We start from the raw sequence: 19,470 nt of genomic DNA, 5'->3' as shown, positions 1-19,470 counted from the left end.
ATGAATAAAATATGATGAGCGCTGATGGAATGGATTGCTGATGTCCTGGTGTACTTTAGGGTAAAGAGCCCTCGACGGAATGCAACAGTATGTACGAGTGCAGCGCGGCATGCTCATACCCAACTGTGTGTATGCGTGTGCGTTTAAAATTGTCCTCCTCGGTCCGAAACAGCGAGGTGCTGATTGGTTTGTCATGGAAGGCCATATGTGCTATGTGCAAGCTTGCGTTATGTGCATGTGTGTGTATGAGAGTTTGCTTGTATGTACTGTATAAGCCTGCATTCATTTGATTTCAGCAGGGTTCCCTGGGCAATCTCGATAGTGACAAGGCTGATGATGGCTGTTCTACTGTGATTTGTTTCATACGGCCGGGTGTTTCCCTTGCTTCCTCCACTACAGCTCAGCCCTTTATGTAGCTGTCAGAAAAGGGGAAATCACCCATCTGTGCTTTTGTGAAACATCACTAACATCACACTCCAGGGAAAAAAAAGCATCTCTTTAAAGATTCATGCAGTGGAAAATAGTTTCCCCAAACAGGTCAGCAGGAACACACAGAGTCAAGAGGGGAAGATGTTTAACACACAAAACATGTGACATTTCATTAGCTCAATTAGAGTGCACAATACAAGCACAAAATAGGTTTGAAATGGCAGCTACTCTACATCACTTTAAATTGATGAGCCTTCAAGAACTATAGTATATCAACAGAGAATATCAACACTTTACTTTAACCCCTGCATTATAGGCAAGTAAATAAACAGTTGATGAATGGCTTATAATATACTTAAATGTAGTGTAAAATTATACTTGAAAAAAAGCTAAGTTAGCTCGAAACAAAAAAATTGCAATGTTGAATAGCTGTGTTATTTATTTTTTTCCATGTTATTTTAAACGAGCTGTCAGTCCACCACCTTGCTTCTTCATTCAACACATTCATGAATGTATTTTTATCTTTTCAAAATCATTTATTGTTTTTGTAACTAAGCACAACCAAATGCTCCAACACATGATGTTTTGGCAGTGTGTGTGTGTGTGTGATTCTTAAGGACAATGTAGTCAAAACTTAGTAACATACTTTTTTTGTCTGAACAGAATGTGTTATTGTTTTTGGTTTATTTGATGAACCGAAATGTAAAAAATGACATTGTTACTGGGTCAAAAAATACATTTTGGTGACCCAGTAGTTTTTAATGCTCATAGGTACTGGGTCAGGGCTATATTGAACCCCACTGGGTCAAATCTGATCCAGTATTCTTTAGTGATAGCAAATTATGAATCTCCAGAATAACTAGAGATCTAGAAAAGATAATACTTTGAAAACTAAAATCTTTATAAAATCTTTACAAGTGGTAAATATCTATTATAGTGGAGCTTGGAGTGGCTAGTTTAAACTGTGGAAAATAGAGATCCATTATGAAATCTTGAGCTTCATAGTCTTTAATGGAGTTTACCTTTCATTTAGTAAATATCTATAAAGGTATAAGAGATAAAACGGTTTATTTTTGCATACTTTGTAACATATTAACATAAAAAATATGCATTTTACTCCTTACTTTACATATTTTGCTTTATTGGACCACCTTATTGTTTAATGGTAAAACTAAACAATTCAGTACAATATAGTTCGGTCTTTACACGTTTTTCAGCAAATATTTGCCCCCCCCCACCTTTGAAATCAAAATTCCACCCCTGCAGCCACCCATCCACCCACAGTGACACACATACACACTAACACCTGGTAACCCCCCAGGTAGCCTCAGGACAGTGGTATATTCCAACACTGTTGGCCTTCATGTGTTGTCATGGTAACAATGGTGAGCATTTTCCCTATAGAATCTCATTACAATAATTCTCAAGCAAGAAAAACAAAATCACATCCTGTACTCTGGCCTCAACCTTTTACAAATCTTTTGACTTCACTTCCACACTCCCTGCTTTCCCACGACCTGCTGCGCCTGGTCTCCGTCACCCATACAAGCCTCACCTTCTGCCTGCATCCTCACTTCATTTGATGATCAAAGATAATAAACCACAACGAAGAGTATAGTGATAGTGTTTGTGTGACGGGAGAGGAGTGTGTGTGTGTGGGAGTCACACTAAGAGTGTATATGTCAAGCACTGTGTCAGTACTGTGTGGAGGATGCAGTCTGTAACAGCAGGCTTGGGACGTTCTGTATCCACCCCCTGTTCTGTGTCTTTGTGAGTGTGTTAACATTACAGTAAGAGTTGTAATCTAAAACACACATTGGATGATTCACCCAGCAAACGGGGGTCTGTATGTGTATCTTTGTGCATGAGTGTGTTTATTCACACATATAATGGACTATACAGTATAGAAAGTAGACAAACTGGCAAATACAGAGAGGCTGGGCAGAGAAATATAGACACTAAAATCATCTATGTGCTCCTGATCCAGCCAGTGCTGCACATATACAGTACTGAGACTAATAATGCAATGATTTTCCAAAACAGAAGCTGCGCCCCAATGTCTTTTTCTTTTACAAACCGGTCAAATGGCCTCCAGATTTTCTCATACACCCTCAATATACTGTATATGTAGGTCTCTCCATGGAAATACGTTGCGCCATACTAGGTTCTTGAAAAGCGCTGTACAAATTCTATTTATTATTATTGTTATTATTATATTCTTGATCCAAGCACCAGCACCAATCAGCAATTGTAGGCGCCTCCATTTTCTTCCAGATGAAAGTCCTTTTTGCCTATAGTATAGCAAAATATGTATACTGTATATGTACAAATATACTCTTGGGGTTTCCGATTCAGATTTGTTGGATACAGGTGCAGCAAAATCCTCTTAGGGTTAAGTGGAATGTTCACAGACAAGATGAACATTGTTTTATTGATCCCTCCAGAATGTTTTCATTTAGTCACACTCCCAGACACAGTGCATACATGTTCCTTTAGCCTCACTGCATTTAAAACAAAGGTCAGGTATATAACGGTTGTATTTATTCAATTTAACAGGAGTCGTGTATGTCTGCACCAGCCAATTACATTGGAGTAGCTTTAAATGAGTTTGCTGTTATTTTCTGAGCTGCGTCACAAGTGTTCTTCCAATTGTTTTCTGAAATGTCCTCTTTTAAGTCCGCCCTCCATTTCTCAAGTATAACTATCGATGTTTCTTTAGAGCCAGGTCCAAACCAGTTATATATTGATGAAATCAAATCCCTCTCGTTGCAATGGTTTGTTATAATTTCTTCTAAGGATGAGAGTACAAGAATCCCGACTGATTGGTTTTCCATAGAAGAAATAAAGTTCCTCACTTGGGAGATATTTAAAAAAAAAAATCCTTGGAATGTCATGTGTTCTTTTCTTTGCCCATATCTTGAATCCTGCATCCAGCAGGTGCACTTTAAAAAAAATAAACTCAGCACAAGTGAAAAAGGACGAGGTCTATAAACATGTGAAGACTGATGCAGCAATTATTGTATTATATTATATTGGTCATACAATGTTATTTTGGCAGCATATTATCTTATTTTCACAATTAAACAAAACACTTGTTTGATCTGGGGGGTGGGGTGGGGTTCTTTTTAAAATGTTAAGTAGTGTTCTATTGTATGAGCACATTGCCTTTATATTTCATTCATTTTAACAAGCTCAACTACGCTACTAGCATTAATAAAGCATATGTGCAATAAGTTCCTCAGTATTAAAGAACAATAGTGACATCCATGACATTATCACATTAATGGAAAATGACATTTCAAATGTCTCATCCAGGCTTCCTCATCTTTTCGGATAAATGACATTTTAAGGAACACATTCATAGGTACTTAATGCACTTCCCAGGTTTGTAAGCCAGAAATGTAATATTATTACATAATTTTGTTAAAAAACAACATTATACCCAATTGAGGTTAGGACCCACTGTGCAGTGACTTTTATCTCTTTAGCTGCTCACAGTCGTCTATTACTCAATGCCCAATGTACTCTCCCCTCTGGCAACGTACAATGTGGCACACTGTGTCCTATGAGGGAAATATTCCCAGGGAACATATTATTATCATATTTTAAAGTCCTATTTTGTCTTTCCTGTCCTTATAAAGAATCAGCAAAAGCCACCATTTTTAGCATAATGAATTTTAATTTACTTGACATTTAGCCATGGAGCTACTAAAAGAAATCAAATTTTCTGGCATTTGATATGACACTCATTTTCTCCAATTATTCAGAACAGTGTATGCTAACGTGATAGCATTGAAAAAATGAGTAGTGTCTATGTTGAAATTACTAAATGAGTTGACCAATTTCCAAATACTTGTGGTTGCGTCTTAAACAAAAGGATGCTAGAAATGATCAACAGGCTAGTAAGACAAAACAGAAACAGAAAATGAGACAAAGACAGAACTAAAGCAGGAAAGACAAAAATAAATTAATAGTTTGAGGAGGGAAGAACACCTGTGAAGTGTTACAAATAGAGGAGCAGTCGACAGCTTAAACACTGATACTAACAGATGGACGGTAGATAGCATTAAACACGTGGCCTCAGGGAATAAAAGACGGACAGAGAGGAAAAGAGAAACAGAGGGATAAATAGAAAGAGAGAAATGGAACAAGAGAGAGAGAGTGGGAGGAAACACTGAGGACCTTCATTATGCAACGAGGACAGACAAGGGTATAACATGCACACACACAAATGCGCACCCGCTCACACACACACGTGCGTACACACACACGTGCGTGCACACACGCACATACTCACAGACACACACACACACACACACACACCACACACACACACACACACACACACACACACACACACACACAAGCATAGATGCAGGGTAACTCAAGGAGGATTGCCCAACTTTACACAAATGGCAGAATTTCTCTCAAATATGACAGAATGTTCTCTGATCTGCTGACCTGTGAACAAGGCAACGACAGCACCAAAGAGAGGGAATGTACTCCAAAGAGATAAGGAGAGGGGTACTGACCATGATTCCTGTGAGCAGACAGACTCCTTTGCCACAGTAGGTGTGAGGAACCATGTCTCCATAGCCAATGGACAAGAAAGTGATGGAGATAAGCCACATGGCTCCCAGGAAGTTACTGGTCACGTCCTGGGCATCATGATACCTAAAACAAAACACCGTCCGTGTTTACAGGATGAAGTCAGTCAATAGTAAAATATATAAATAAGAACAAACAAACATAACTGGCCCACCGGTCATGTCTGCAAATGTGGGCGATAAACCTAAAAAAAAAAATTGCCTGACACAGAACACAACACATAAACAGGAGCTCATGCACTGTTGCCATAGCAACCAGACCAAAATGTGAACCTTGTTTTAGGCACTTCACTTGAGTTTTATATGTTATTTCTTTCTCTAATAATTTGGTTTGGAGAGAAGAGGAAATGTCAATTTAACTTGGATGTAGCCCAAACAACAGCTTTCCAGCAGCAGGGCAATGATGCATCTAATCACACTTATTGACCAACTGACATTTTCCCATATTTCCATGATTATCTCCAAAAGCGTTTATACTCAACAAAAGAGATGGACACTTTTTTGCATTCCACTTGATGTTACATCAATAACATTACATCATTCATTGTAAAACAGTGCCATTACCTAGTTCATATTTGAGCATCTGCCCGCTGAATTCATATAATTCTGCACAACCATATAGTGCAGCTTTTAAGTGTTTAAGTACAATATGTATGTCCACTTGCATATGAAAAAAAAAACATTTAGGAGATAAACCCCAGAAAAAATACTAAACATGCTCTGCAAGGATGGGTTAAAAGGATGGAAACATTTAAGTTTAACCCCCAGTCGGGCGCCTATATAGCTCAGTTGGTAGAGTGGGCGCCCATATATAGAGGTTTGCTTCCACGCAGCGGGCCCGGGTTTGACTCCAACCTGCGGCCCTTTGCTACATGTCCTTCCCCATTAATCTCCCCTTTCATGTCTTCAGCTGTCCTGTCAAATAAAGGCCTGGAAATGCCCCAAAACATGTTTAACCCCTATTTAGCATGTATAAGAAGTAAAACAATTAATAAACAATTAATAACACTTTATCATATAGTTGTGTAGTAAATTTTTAAGTATTTATTAGTGTCCTTGTCAACAAGTATTAATTTTCCTGTGAAGCATTTGTAATTGTAATGTCACAAACATTAATTGATTAATGAAAGATTTATATATACAACTATAATTATGAGATACAATGCATTTGTTTATTATATTTATTTATGAAATGAAGATGAATGAATAATGAATAATGTATTCATTAAATAACATAACATACTGTATATAAATAATTTCTCACTCTCTATGACAACTTGGCAAACATTCACAGATGAAGGCCATGAGATGCAGCTGAAAGGACAGAGAAATATAGGACGTTGAGTTGAAGGTGATCTACTATATAGAATTTTCAGGTTAATGCTTGTATTTTGTGTTTGTACTAGAACATGTTAACATGCTTTAATGTTCAAAAAACACTTTTCTCATACTGCCCATGGCTGTTGCGCATGTATTCACCCTATGTCTGAGATGCACTGTTGGAGTGCCAGTCTCTTCAAGGCTTCTGAACCAAATACCACCCAACTGGACATGTTTCAACAGTAATGTGACCCAAAATTGGGGAGAAATTAACAACATTGGCAGCCAAGATCACAGATTTCCCATGCAACTACTATAAGTCAGATAGCAGTGCACAGTAATGGAATATAACAGCACTTTCTAATGTCTCTGCCATTAGAATACATCTATATATGCTAAGGACAACTATGTTAACACTGCAGTAGCATAAATAAAAAAAATAAAAACTCCAGTCCTGCATACCTGGAGCAGATGACCAATCATTTAAGGCCGGAGAAGTCGGGCTTGGTGTTACATGACATAGAGTCGAGAGAAGAAAAAACTGTTGAAACCAGAGAGTTCAGAACAGGGGGAAATCTTTTGGCGTACAGGGATTTTGCTAAAATAGGTTTACCTCATCATATTTGAAGCTCTGGCCACGTTTAACGTGAAAATCCGACATTATAACATTATAGATATGACAGAAAATACAGAAAAGCATAGTTCACCTTTAAGCAATGTTAAAACATTTTGGGAAACAAGTGTTATGGTTTGTGTGTTTTGTCTTGTCTTATTGTGGTAGTCTGTTTTCCTGTCTTAATTTCTTAGCATGGTTTTGTGATGTCTTGTTATGTGTTATTTTTGGTCTTGTTTTGTATATGTTCTGTTTCATCCTGTTCATGTTTTGTTTCATGTCTTAGTCCTTGGTCGCTCTCTCGTTGTAGTTGAGTGTCTTGTTTATGTTCCGTTTCCTGTTTTATTGTGATAGTCTTGTTTTCTGTGCCGTCTTGTTTAGTTTTACTTCCTGCCTTCGTTTTCCAGCCCTTGTGATTGTCTGATGTCTCTCACCTGTTTCCCAGCCCTTGTGTCACCTGTTTCTTGTTACCTTGTTACCCTCTGTATTTAGTCTTGGTGTTCCACTCTTATATCTTGCTGGTTAATATAAAGTTACAGACAGTGGCTGGTTAGCTTCGCTTAGCTTAGCATTGAGCATAGAAATAGTGGTAACAGCTAGTGTGGCTCTGACGATGGATGACAACATATTATCAATACAAGCTGTTTACCCCTGTTTTCAGTCTTTATGCTAAGCTAACCTAACCAGATGCTGACTGTAGCTTTATAGCCTCACAGAACTATTAGACAACAGACCTGTCACCCTGACCTCTGTGGTTATGAAGTCTTTTAAACACCTTGTTCCGTCTCATCTCAAAACCCTCACCGATCCACTCCTGGTCATTGCTTCCCCAGGAACCTTTGCCAGGATCCTGTTTGTGGACTTTAGCTCTGCTTTCAATACCATCCTAATGGCCCTACTGCAGGACAAGCTGTCCAAGCTGCCTGGAAATTTATCTTAATGCCTTAATTAAAAAAATTAGGAAAATCCAAACTTTTAAGGACACCAATTTTCTTTGTGAATGAATAATGTATTGTAAATAAATAAATGTTTATCCTTAAAATACATGGGCCATAAGTATACACACCCCTATGTTAAATTCCCATAGAAGCAGGCACATTTCTAATTTTAAAGGCCAGTTATTTCATGGATCCAGGATACTATGCATCCTGATAAAGTTCCCTTGGCCTTTGGAATTAAAATAACTCCACATCATCACATACCCTTCACCATACATAGAGATAGGCATGGCATAGTTTAATTTTTTATTCTTATTGTTGAGAGGTTATATTGTACATATCATATGTTACCTTTTCTTTTACATGTATTGGTTATTTCCTTTCAGTATGTTTATATTTATAAACTTTCTTGTAAGTGTTATTTACTTGGCAATACATCCTTTTCTAATTCTGAATTTTACCAGCCAGACTTAACAGTGGTAACAATCAGACCATCTAGATCTTTGCTTTCCCAAATTGTGAACTATTCCTTTAAGAAATCTTTGTCAAACTACTATTTGGCATGGCAGACGATCAGTCCGTGGAGACTTGGCTTAGAAACCGGAGGGTCGCAGTAAGTTCAAGTCCCCATACGAACCAAATACAGATTGTGGACTGGTAGCTGGAGAATGTGCAAATCCCCAACGGCTCGGGGCACCTGTTCATGGGCAGCCTCCTCGCTCTGACATCTCTCCATTAATGCATGTGTATAGGTCCTGTTGGAATGTGTGTGTATTTTGGACCTGTGTGTGTTCAATGTATAAAATAACTTTCAATAAAGTACGTCTTCTTCTTTCTTCTTATTTCCAAGGTCAAGAATGAACCTTCAAGCTTAACATATTCTAAATACATTCATAAACAGTTTTAAACTTGCCTGTAAATTATAAAATCACATTGTGTATAAACAGTTAAAGTAGCTAAATTACATACTGTGGTGATATGTTCATGTGTTAGTTCATATATATTGTTTACTGCACTGTGATTTTGGATATGGTATACTGTGTTATCAATCATTCGTTATTGTGTTTATACACAAGTTACATATGCGTCATAGGAGATTGTATAGTTGTCAACAAATTAACAGACATAAATGTCCTTATATCTGCTTAAAACTACATTATAGTTTGCTGTAACAAAATGAATGAATGAAAAAAATGAATCTAGATACTGCTTATAAATGCTGAATGGGGGCGGTGTGGGGGTTTACAAGACAAAATGGACAAACAAAGTAACAACTCCATTGCCTGGATCAAATTAGGTGTACAACTGGTGAGAAAGCCTCATAAACTGAAGTCTAAAGATGGATTATATTTCACACATGTCCCAGATTATATTTCCTGCCAATTGAATTGAATTGCTCAGTTGAATCCCTCATCCAATCACAGACTCGTGCACACGCGCACACGATAACACACACAACAACACACCCAAACCAACTAGCTCTGTTACTGACCTCTCGCAAACTCGTACGGTCCAGGCAGCAATGATCCACAGAGAGATGCTGAAGACCAGCAGCACCGTCCCGGGGCAGATAGTCATGAGGGTTTTCATTACAAACCGTGTGTTAAAATGCACCTGGAAAACACACACACACACACACCACACACACACACACACACACACACACACACACACACACCACACACACAGTATAGCAGAGCTTATATAATACTTGTAATACACTTTTTTTTTTCATGTGTTAGTATTGCGTAGCTCTGAATCCTCATCCCGTACACTGTTTCCCACACAGACTTGGTGTTATACTAATTAGTCTTCTGAGTAGCTTTTGATAGCGGCAGCACTCTGAGAATCTCCACTGTAATTGGAGTTAAGATTGTGGCGCGCCCTCTGACTTGGGTCAAGCTATACAGTGTCTTTGAATAATTGGCCTTTTTCAGTGTAGTTTTTATGTGTGGCTCATTTGTCGTCAACTTCTGGCAGATGGATGATCTGAGAACAACGGTTGAGCCGGGGAAGGGTTAAGGAGCTGATAAATGAGTTGTCATGTTAGAGCTGCACTTCAATGGCAGATTCCCCTTCTCTCTGTCACTGTAGCCTGGGGGTCAGAATAGTGTCATCCCAGATACACTGGCAACCTGCTAAATTACCCATCTAAAATCTACTCCATCTCTCCTTCCGTTCTCCTCTTTGTAGTTTCCATATTTCCACCACACTACACCCTACTTCCTGATTTTACAATGCTTATCACTGAATGTCATTACACACGTGCCACCTATCATTTCTTGCATGGCTTGTACACATTTCTACACACTCCTATTGCAATCTCATTTGAGTCCTTTCTATTCATGCCCCATTTGAGCCGTACGCAATATCTTGTTCTAATTTCACGCCGCCATCTCCTATTCTATTATGAAAGATCCAACACAGCTTACATCTAAGTCTTCATGTACAGCGATGACAAAAGGAGAGGAAAGGTATTTGCATTGGTAGATGAAAAGAAACAGGGTGACTATAAGGGCAGAACGGAAGGAAGGACTTGAAATAGTTAGAGAGAGAGAGGCCAAGAACGACAGGGACAAGGCGGATACTGATTTAATTCTAAGGAGAGAGATCTTGACCTTAATATTTTTACAACTCCCTCACCTCTCTGGCTCGTTGAATGCATGCTGCACAGACACACAACCATGCAAGCACAAAACCCTTCTGACCTTATTTAGGGCACCTATACTCCTGGAGGAGGCGTCGGTGAAGAGTTTGCTGTGCAGAAGCATGACTCTGGCAATGAGGTAGAGGCGCAGGAACATGGGCACGCTGAGCACCATGTCCAGGTCAGCCTCGGCCTGTGACGGCGCGTACGAGAAGGCCAGCCGCGCCCGCCACTGAAACTTAAAGTCCCCTGGCACTGGATGCACCGCAGACACCAGCAGCTCCAGAGCGATCAGCAGAACCCTCTCCATGGTCATGGCGATGCGCCAGTCGTCAGCTCCGTTGTCAATGACAAACAGCTGCGGGAACAGGAAGGACATGAGGAGAGTTAAAAGAGGAAAGGAGTTACACTTGTTTTAATGTGTAGCTAAAGACTTTTCATCATGATCCTCTGCTGGCACAGTTCATCAGTACAGCTGACTGATGTGATGATTAAAGAAACAAGCAGCAATTTAGAGTAAATGTCTCTTTCCTGAGATGTAAAACACCATCCATCTAATCAGTAATCTATTCAGTGCTTTGGCTCATTTTCATATAACCTTAACTCTTACTAAAACTAAACCAAAGTTATCTGAAACAGCTCCCACAAGGCCCCCAATGATCACAATAACAAAAATGTTCTATTATTATTATTATTATTATTATTATTATTATAAGTATTTCTACCAATGTCCTGAGCACATGCCTAACAATTTTACTTTAATTGCAGTTTTCCCTCTCTGTATGTTCATGTTTTGAATTGATAATTGCTGTGGTTACTCTTGAAATTATCGCCAAAGCAGCTGTTATAAGGAAGTGGTAAGAGCAAGGTTTCACTATAGGGACCCTCCTCCAGACGGTGCTGTCAGGAACTTGGGGGTGGGGAAGGTAGTGGTGGTTGATGAGAAGAGAAGGTGGTGGAAAGAGATGGATGGATCGCAGAGGAAATGAAGAGATGGAGATAGGAACGAGAAGATATCAGGGAAAAGAGGATACTGCAAACTGTTTTTTCAAGTGCATAAAGTTGCCAGTGCAGAATATAAAATTCATTCAACCTGTTTTCAGCACAAATAACTTTTGAATTGAAAACAGGAATTTCCAGAAATGTATGTCTGTAAAGAAGACATAGGTTAATGCTTCAATAAAATCATGAAGAATTGCACTTGATTGTACAATATTGTTAAGGAATTGATTTACATTGGAACAGCTTTAAATCTCACAATTTAGCAGTGCAATTGCATGCACCATTTTTAGGACTAAATAATGAACTAAATGTCTTCACAGGAAATTCTTGCAGTGACAAAAAAAGGTTAAAGAGATAGAGACATAAATAGAGTTCCGAAGAAAGAGAGGCTGTGGCCAGTGAGAGATGAGGCACTTACCTGCAGCAAGTGCTAACAATTGGTCTTTACCACATGATTCATCTTGAGGGCTTTTAGCCCACACAAACATTTATTTAGGAAAACAAAAAACCACAATAACAGGTCAAATGTCAGAAGAAGTGGGCGTGACAGCCAATCACTCTGTATCATCACTGTCATGATGAAGCCACTTCCTCAACTACCTTTGAATACACACACTGCGTATTTCATCTGTCATGTATATCTAGTTCAGCAGTATGTATGTGTTTCCCTTGTTCTGCTGTTGTAACGCGTGTGGACACATATAGCTAACGTGTGCTTGCAGACATATGTAGCTAACGCACACGTCTGTGTGATTGTGTATGCTATCATATGAACCAAGGGTCAAACACTGTCTGTATTCTTTAATGATTTCAGTAAGCATGCTTGTGTGTGTGTACTGTACTTGTGTGTATTTGTGAATGCCTGAGTGAGTTTGAGAAAGAGTGTGCAGACCCAGTCTCGTCATGGTGACTGTTGCCAAGGCGACAACATCAAAGAGCAGCCAAGCTTAATTAGGATCCCCAGTGAGAGAGAGATAGAGAGAGAGAGAGAGAAAAAGAGAGAAAGAGAGAGAGGGGATCAAAAAGAGAAAAATGCAGTGAGAGACAAGGAAAGAAGAAAGAAAAAGGAGATACAGGGAATAAGATGGAGAGGCGTGTGTGACAGCGAGGCACAGACAGGTTGTCTAAAACTTGCAACGGTTTATGTGTTACGGGGACTTACCACCCATCTGGGGACAAAAATCTGGTTCTCATAAAATAAACCACTGAATTTCAGGGTTACCACTTGTTTTATGGGTATAGTTAAGTTTAGGATTGGAGTTAGACATGTAGTAGTCATGGTAAGTCTCCAAGGAATGACTGCAAGTCAACGTAAAATGATAAAATTCTGTTGTAGCGTGTGTGTGCCTGTATAAGCCAGAGTAGTGCACCAGACTTCCTGTATATTTATTCACACTTTCAGAACATTGCTTTTGTTTGCAAACCAGTCATCATTCATCCTTCATTTAGCCCCGTCTTTCTCTTTTGTTTCTTTCTACCTCCCTGTTTTTCTTCTTTCCAACATCCCTCACTCCCCTTCCTCCTCTCTCTGACTGACATCTCCCCAAATCAAAACAGAGGTGATCCAGTTTATTGCCAATGGAGAAATGGCTCTCCCTTCCTCTTCCGTCCACCCTCCTGTCCTGTCCTCCCTCATGCTCCTGCTGTCGGTCTTTTCCTGGCTAAATTGCCATGAGGAAGGGATAAATAATTAAATCCCATTAGGAAAGTAATCTGTCAATGGGAGTGAGTGAGTGCCACTGCCTCTACATGACCAGGACTGAATGAAGGGGAAGGAGAGAGGAGGAGTTAGGAAGAGGGAAAGTAGGAAGAGATTGTACAATGTACAATGTGTTTGTGTGTGTGTTTGTGTGTGTGTGTATGAGGGAGTTTAATCACAAACTGTCAACTCTATCAGGAGAGAAACAGGGATGGAGGTCAGGTAACAGCAAAGCTAAATAAACTGGAACATAACGAACAGGCCCACAGGGAAAAACAAAATAATTTTGTTATTTTCTTAGTTTAGAAAAAAAACATGGCATAACAGGGCAGAGGACAAGTTCAGTCCGTCCAGGATTACGCGATTTTGCGATGTCACTGTGACTTTGGTGCGACTCGCAAGTTTGACCAATCACCGCAACCTTTTCGCAAATTTGACCAAAAACCGGAGTTTCCTGCGACTTAAACCAATCCCAGAAGTACCACGTGCCAGACTTTGTATTAGAACGTGACTCTGAGAGTCAACGACCTGAGAACAGGTTGTCGTCACATGTACGTGGCCATATTAATTTCTTTGTTGACAGAAACATCGAACCTCTCACATTTACCAACAAAATGTACAGCGAAAGGCCGTGCAAAACATGTCAGACCGTCCTGCTAACCTGTTAACATCAATGTATGCTGAAATGATTTTTCACTCTGAGGTTGCTGAAGCAGCTGCTGTTTCAATCCTGGGCTGCACACACACGCGCACGCACGCACACGCGGGGAAGCAGGAAAAACGCTCGTTATTGTTAAGTGCAATGATAAGTTAAAGTCTAATAAGTCCTTTATAAAACTGTATGATTGTGTGTCCCAGGCCAGGATAGAAAATTAACTAAAAATGCAAAGATCAACAAGCCACTGACAGACATGTTCAAATTTGATTCCTTCAATAAATTATTACTTTTTGTCTTAAATCCACCCGCCATTTTCATATTATACCAATATTTGCAGAATCCTGAGTCTTTTTGGTAAGGTTACTAGGAAAAATCAGCCTAGAGTAGTTTTATTCTCCCAAAAACAAGTTTCCTTTTTATTTTTTAAGAACTATTAAAAAAAAAAAGTTCTCTGTCTCCCGCACTGTCATTGCATCAAACATACAAAAAACATCGCAAATTTTATCGCAATTTTTTTTACAAAAGCAAGTATTTTGGCCCTCAACCATCTCAAAAAAATTCTGCAAAATCCTGGAGGGTCTGGGCAAGGGACACAGAAAGGCAACAGAAAGCAGACTGGACAGAAGAAGAGCAAAATAAGAGAAAAACAAAAAAGCAGGCCAGTGGGGGAGAATGGAGGCAAAAAAGAACAAGGAGTGAAATGTGTGAAAATGACAGCCCCTAAAATAATCTGAGCTCTCTTCAAAGGGTGAAGGTGTGAGGTTTAAGAGGAGACTCTCTACCTCAAGCACCCCCCACTGCTACATCTGCAGCCTGCCTGATGAATTTGTCACCCCTCCATCTTTCCTCTTAAGCCTTCCATCCATCCGTCCTCCCAAGCCTCCATCCCCTTCCAGTGCCCCTGCGGCCATTGTACCTTGGTAATCGTGTTAAGTCCCTGATTGCATATGCCTCTCATCACAGAACCAGACACAGTGCTGGCCAGACTCTCCCAAGTGAGACATGCAGAAGCAATTTTGCACACATATACACACACACATGCAAACACACATCCAGTCCAGTCAAATGCAGAACAGACTCAAAAAGAGGTAGACACAAGCAAATCAGCCTCATGTTGGCATTTCACCCAGAGGGGGTAGACTAAATCCTAGTCTGGAGACGGCCCTAATCACTGAAGAATACTGTGAGCGAACACTAAAGAGCATGCAAGCATACTTTAACACGTATAGTCACACCTCTGGGAAATGTCTAGGTCCTACAGCATGGAAATCCCTGGAACAGGCAGAAAATAATTGGGGTGAGCCAAACACACAAGCACAGATTTACCACTCAGATATACATGAATATGCAGAGATGGTAACACGCTTTCCTTGACTGTGATTGCAGCTCTGAGGGAACGCCCCCGTGGCTGTTTCTACACAGACAACAGCGATAAGGAAGGGGAAAGGGTGCTGTGGAAGTGAAAAGGAAGTGTTAAGAGATGAAGAATGGTTCACAGTTTCTGTGCGTCCCTGAGTGATTTTGCCTAGTTTTCCACTAGAAAGTCTAAAAACAGAAACTAGGAGAGAGTGAAGAGAGGATTCCACCAGTGGTGTCTTGAGATGTGGAATCTCCTTTATTGAGTGCAAATATGAAAAACTGTGTTACTAAAAATGGCCAGAAGCTAGCAAGACATGGCATGGCAAGACATTTCTTTGAAATACTGTAAGTGGGTGAAATTCTTCTTCAGAACTGCATTTTCACTTTATGGAAGACAACCTTTTTTGAAAAAATACAGCTAATTTAATTTTCCTAATACCATCTGTCTGGTTTTGAGTGGCTGAGAGTGCCAAGCTGGTGTATTCTTGATCAATGGACTGCTTTTAAAATCCTCCAAAAGTAACTGAATAACATAGTTTAGCAATGCTTTAAGTGCGCTAATGGACTGGAGAAATATCCCTTTCTCACACACTCTCATTGGGCGTTTTCACAGCGACAGCCTTTGGTCGGTGGAATAGAACTAGAGTTGTGCCCCATTGGTGCGGTTCGTTTGTGCAGGGGAGAACGCGGCAATCGCACTCGTGTGCGCACCAAACAAACGTACCGAGACCTGCTTGAAACGGTGGTATCGGTACGCTTTCAATCGAACTGTGGAGCGGTTCGTTTGTGGGGAGAACGTGATCCATACTCGAACCGCACCAACTACACATACTCCGCCAGTCTGAGCTAATGTCTCCTGTAGTCAGGTGTGTTTAGCAATCTCGATGCAGCCGAGCAACAAACTGTAGCAGCTTGCAGTGTTGCGATCACAGAAACGGACTGCAGTCAAGCTCACCGTCCGTCCCTCTTTTCTCCGTGGTCAAACCAGCGTTGCCGCTAAAGTTGGACACAGACACCGGGAGAGCGAAGTCTCGGTGACCAGAGCAGACGTAGTAACGTCTCAAACAATGTCTGTTCTTATTAATGAAATGAGCTGGTTTGACTACGGAGATGCAATACATGCTGTGTGTACTAGTCCAGAACACAGGACCTTGGTCCTGTATTTACTTTTTGCTCCCGCCCCCAGAAACATCCGACCAATAACAGGAGTGGATTTTCTTGCATGATTTGTAATGGTGCATTTTGGTACGCTTGGATTTTTCCAGGTGTGAAACCAAACCGACCGAGGGCAAATCGCTCCAAGGTTACAAACTCACTAACTGATTCGGACCAAAGCAAACGAACTACAAGTATGAAAACGCCCTTAGAGTTTCTATTTGATTAATTTCAACAATTCCACTTTTGTCTTTCAAGTGTAAATTTCTTGCAGGTTTATGAGCTAAAGTGAACTCATTCAGGTTCTTGTTGTTCAAAATGTAAAATGTGCGTGCTTTTATGTGTGAAGAAATGGAGAGAAGGCCACTGTTGAGCTGGCAGATTAGTGAGTCACACAACAGACCAGAACATCAAATACATGAATGCACATGCGACATCTGTAGTTTATAATAACCGCTGTCTTTAAGAATGTTTTTCTTGGTTCATCATTGTTGGGACTAATGCATTACAAAAGTAACACAATTACAGAATTGTATTACTTTTTGCTGTAACGCAGTAATATAAAGCATTAGGCTAGGCCTAATAATTAAATGTCTGTAATATTATACCCATTACAATCTCAGTAACGCGAGTTACAATGCATTTTAACGCAACATTTTTTAAAAAACTTGCTGTATTCGATGGTTGAGCTGACTAGAGACACATACATTTGCGTGATTATTTTCTGGAGTTATTGCTGCGTTGACTGTATACGTTCTATGGGCTTGCTACACGTACATACCATTGCATTTTTTCAGCCGTGAAAAGTAATACTTATACTTTAATACAACTGTAGGTATTTTCATTTTCTCCTACTTGCCTATTGTATGTTTTACTTCTCTTATAACTTTAATTACTTTGCATATTTATATTACATAGACTTTATTGATCCAGTGGTGAAATTCACTAGCTACCTGCCAAGTCAAACTTCCGCTATTATTTTGGTGAAAGTAACACAAAAGTAATGCAAAATAGTGTAAGAATTACAATTCACAGACCGTAATATTGTAATATATGTAATCACTCTCAAATGACAGTAACTAGTAATCTATAATGTATTACATTTTGGAACTAACTTGCCCAATACTGTTCATCATTGGCCAGATCCATCATATTTCAATCCTCAGTCTGTATTACTCCTGACCAATCTCATTCATCTTGGGAACAATGTTAACTCAAACTAATGGTGTGTGGTTGCACAGATTAGACAGTCAATCACAGCTCTCTTTAAATGTCTCCTGAGTTTATGGTGGTGATAACAATCTCTGCTCAAATTCTAATAATATGTGTACAATAATAGTCTCCATCTGGTATCTGTTGTCTAAATACACTAACAAAGAATTTGCAAAGCAATCTTTCAAAGAAGTACACAAAAAGCAAGGTTAAAATTAAAAACTAAAAGAACATTGTCGAGAGTGTTGATGAAACCATGATTACAAAATCCCACAACACTGATTTATGTTGATGTTGCAGAGTTAAGGAGCTATCTATCTCACTTTTCAGTGCTTATTTATTAAGCAGATCAGTGTCCAGGGACCCAGGCAGCAGGGCTGTAACCCCGTAAGACCCTCAGATGCAAAATTACAAACTACCAACATCTGCAAATATATGTTTAATACATTTACACAGTCAATGTGTCCTACTGTTCTTTTAGTATGATAATGAAAGATCATAGCTAACCAGACAGGGAAATTGAGTGAAATGTGTAAACAGGTTTAGGAAATGCTCTGGGCTTTACAGGGTTGAAATTTCTCTTAAGATGGCAGCCTTTTGTTGCCTAAATATTATGTTTGCAGGACAATTCTCAGACAGTTTCCTAAAGTAGGTAAATACAATGCTGAATGATTTGTCACAATCCAGCAGGAATATTGTATTGTTACAAAAATAACACTGTTCAAGTTAATACAATCTTGATTGTAATCATTGCAACTGCTTTTAAAATCTTAGGCAACAACCAAAGGAAAGAAGAGAAGGAAGTGTGTCAAAAATGCTACACAATTTAAAATAAATAAATATGACCTGAGAAACAAATATGACAACAAGTAATGTACAAGATAATGTATCTTGTCTGATTAAAGGTATTTTCCTGGTCTCAAATCACTTTTGGGTGTATATTTGAGGACCAAAACTGATTTATTTAAAAGAGTACTCCACTTGCATTGCAAGCCTATAACATTGTCGAAGTCATGATGGACACAGTAAAAAAAAAAAGGTTAGGGTTAAATCACAACCAGAGCCATCACGAATTTTTTTATGCATTGCACAAAGCCTGGCACCTACATTACCCACAATGCAACTTGAGAGCCGACAGATAATGCTGCATTCCAGTCACAGTTCTTAGCCTGTAAGTTAGGACTTCAAGTCACAACTCACAACTTGGTAGCATTACCGGCAAAGTCTCCACAAAACCTTCTAGCTAGCATTAGCGTTAGCTAAGGGTTACCTAACGTTGATGTCAGCTACCGCTAGCTGATGTTAGCGATTTTCTAGTCGGCGACCTATTTGGGGCTTCATTTAATAAACATAACCTGTAGTAATACACAATCATACAGTATGTGCATTGTTTTGATTACAATGTTTGAATTACTTTATGTTGTCTATTTACAGTGTACTATTTCTCTGTACAGCATCAACAGGAGTCACCATTGTTGTTTATGTGTGTGTGACGTCAAAACTGTAACTGGGAGTACAACGATTTGGTACGAGTTCACAAGTAGTAAGTTATGGTTTTGACTGCCGTTCCATGGCACTTTCACTGGTAGAAGGTTGTGAAAACAAGAGTTACAAGAGCCTGGAACACAGCGTTAGTCCTAGATTTGGGTGTGCTATACAAGTAGCGTTTAGATGCAGAGGTGTATCTTACTTAAGTAGAAATCTTGGGTATCTATACTTTACTGGAGTAATTATTTTGCAGCAGACTTTTTACTTCTACTCCTTACATTGTCACGCAATTATCTGTACTTTCTGTAAATTTTAAAAATAGCCTTGTCACTCCTATTTCAGT

At 39.4% G+C, this 19,470-nt stretch overlaps 1 protein-coding gene across 2 annotated transcripts in view; it reads right to left on the bottom strand.

The window, feature by feature from the left end:
- kcnn3 (potassium intermediate/small conductance calcium-activated channel, subfamily N, member 3) overlaps positions 1–19,470 on the bottom strand; it is a 52,737-nt gene that overhangs the window by 12,890 nt on the left and 20,377 nt on the right. For both annotated transcript variants that reach the window (XM_032519063.1, XM_032519062.1), the window contains exons 4-6: positions 10,616–10,912; positions 9,400–9,521; positions 4,962–5,103 (exon numbers count right to left, since the gene is read on the bottom strand). In XM_032519063.1, coding sequence (XP_032374954.1) covers positions 4,962–5,103; positions 9,400–9,521; positions 10,616–10,912 — 561 coding nt within the window. The remainder of the gene's footprint in view (positions 1–4,961; positions 5,104–9,399; positions 9,522–10,615; positions 10,913–19,470) is intronic.

Source organism: Etheostoma spectabile, chromosome 6, assembly GCF_008692095.1.
Source record: "Etheostoma spectabile isolate EspeVRDwgs_2016 chromosome 6, UIUC_Espe_1.0, whole genome shotgun sequence".
Lineage (NCBI taxonomy): Eukaryota > Metazoa > Chordata > Actinopteri > Perciformes > Percidae > Etheostoma > Etheostoma spectabile.
This window is presented reverse-complemented; position numbering and strand designations above follow the sequence as displayed.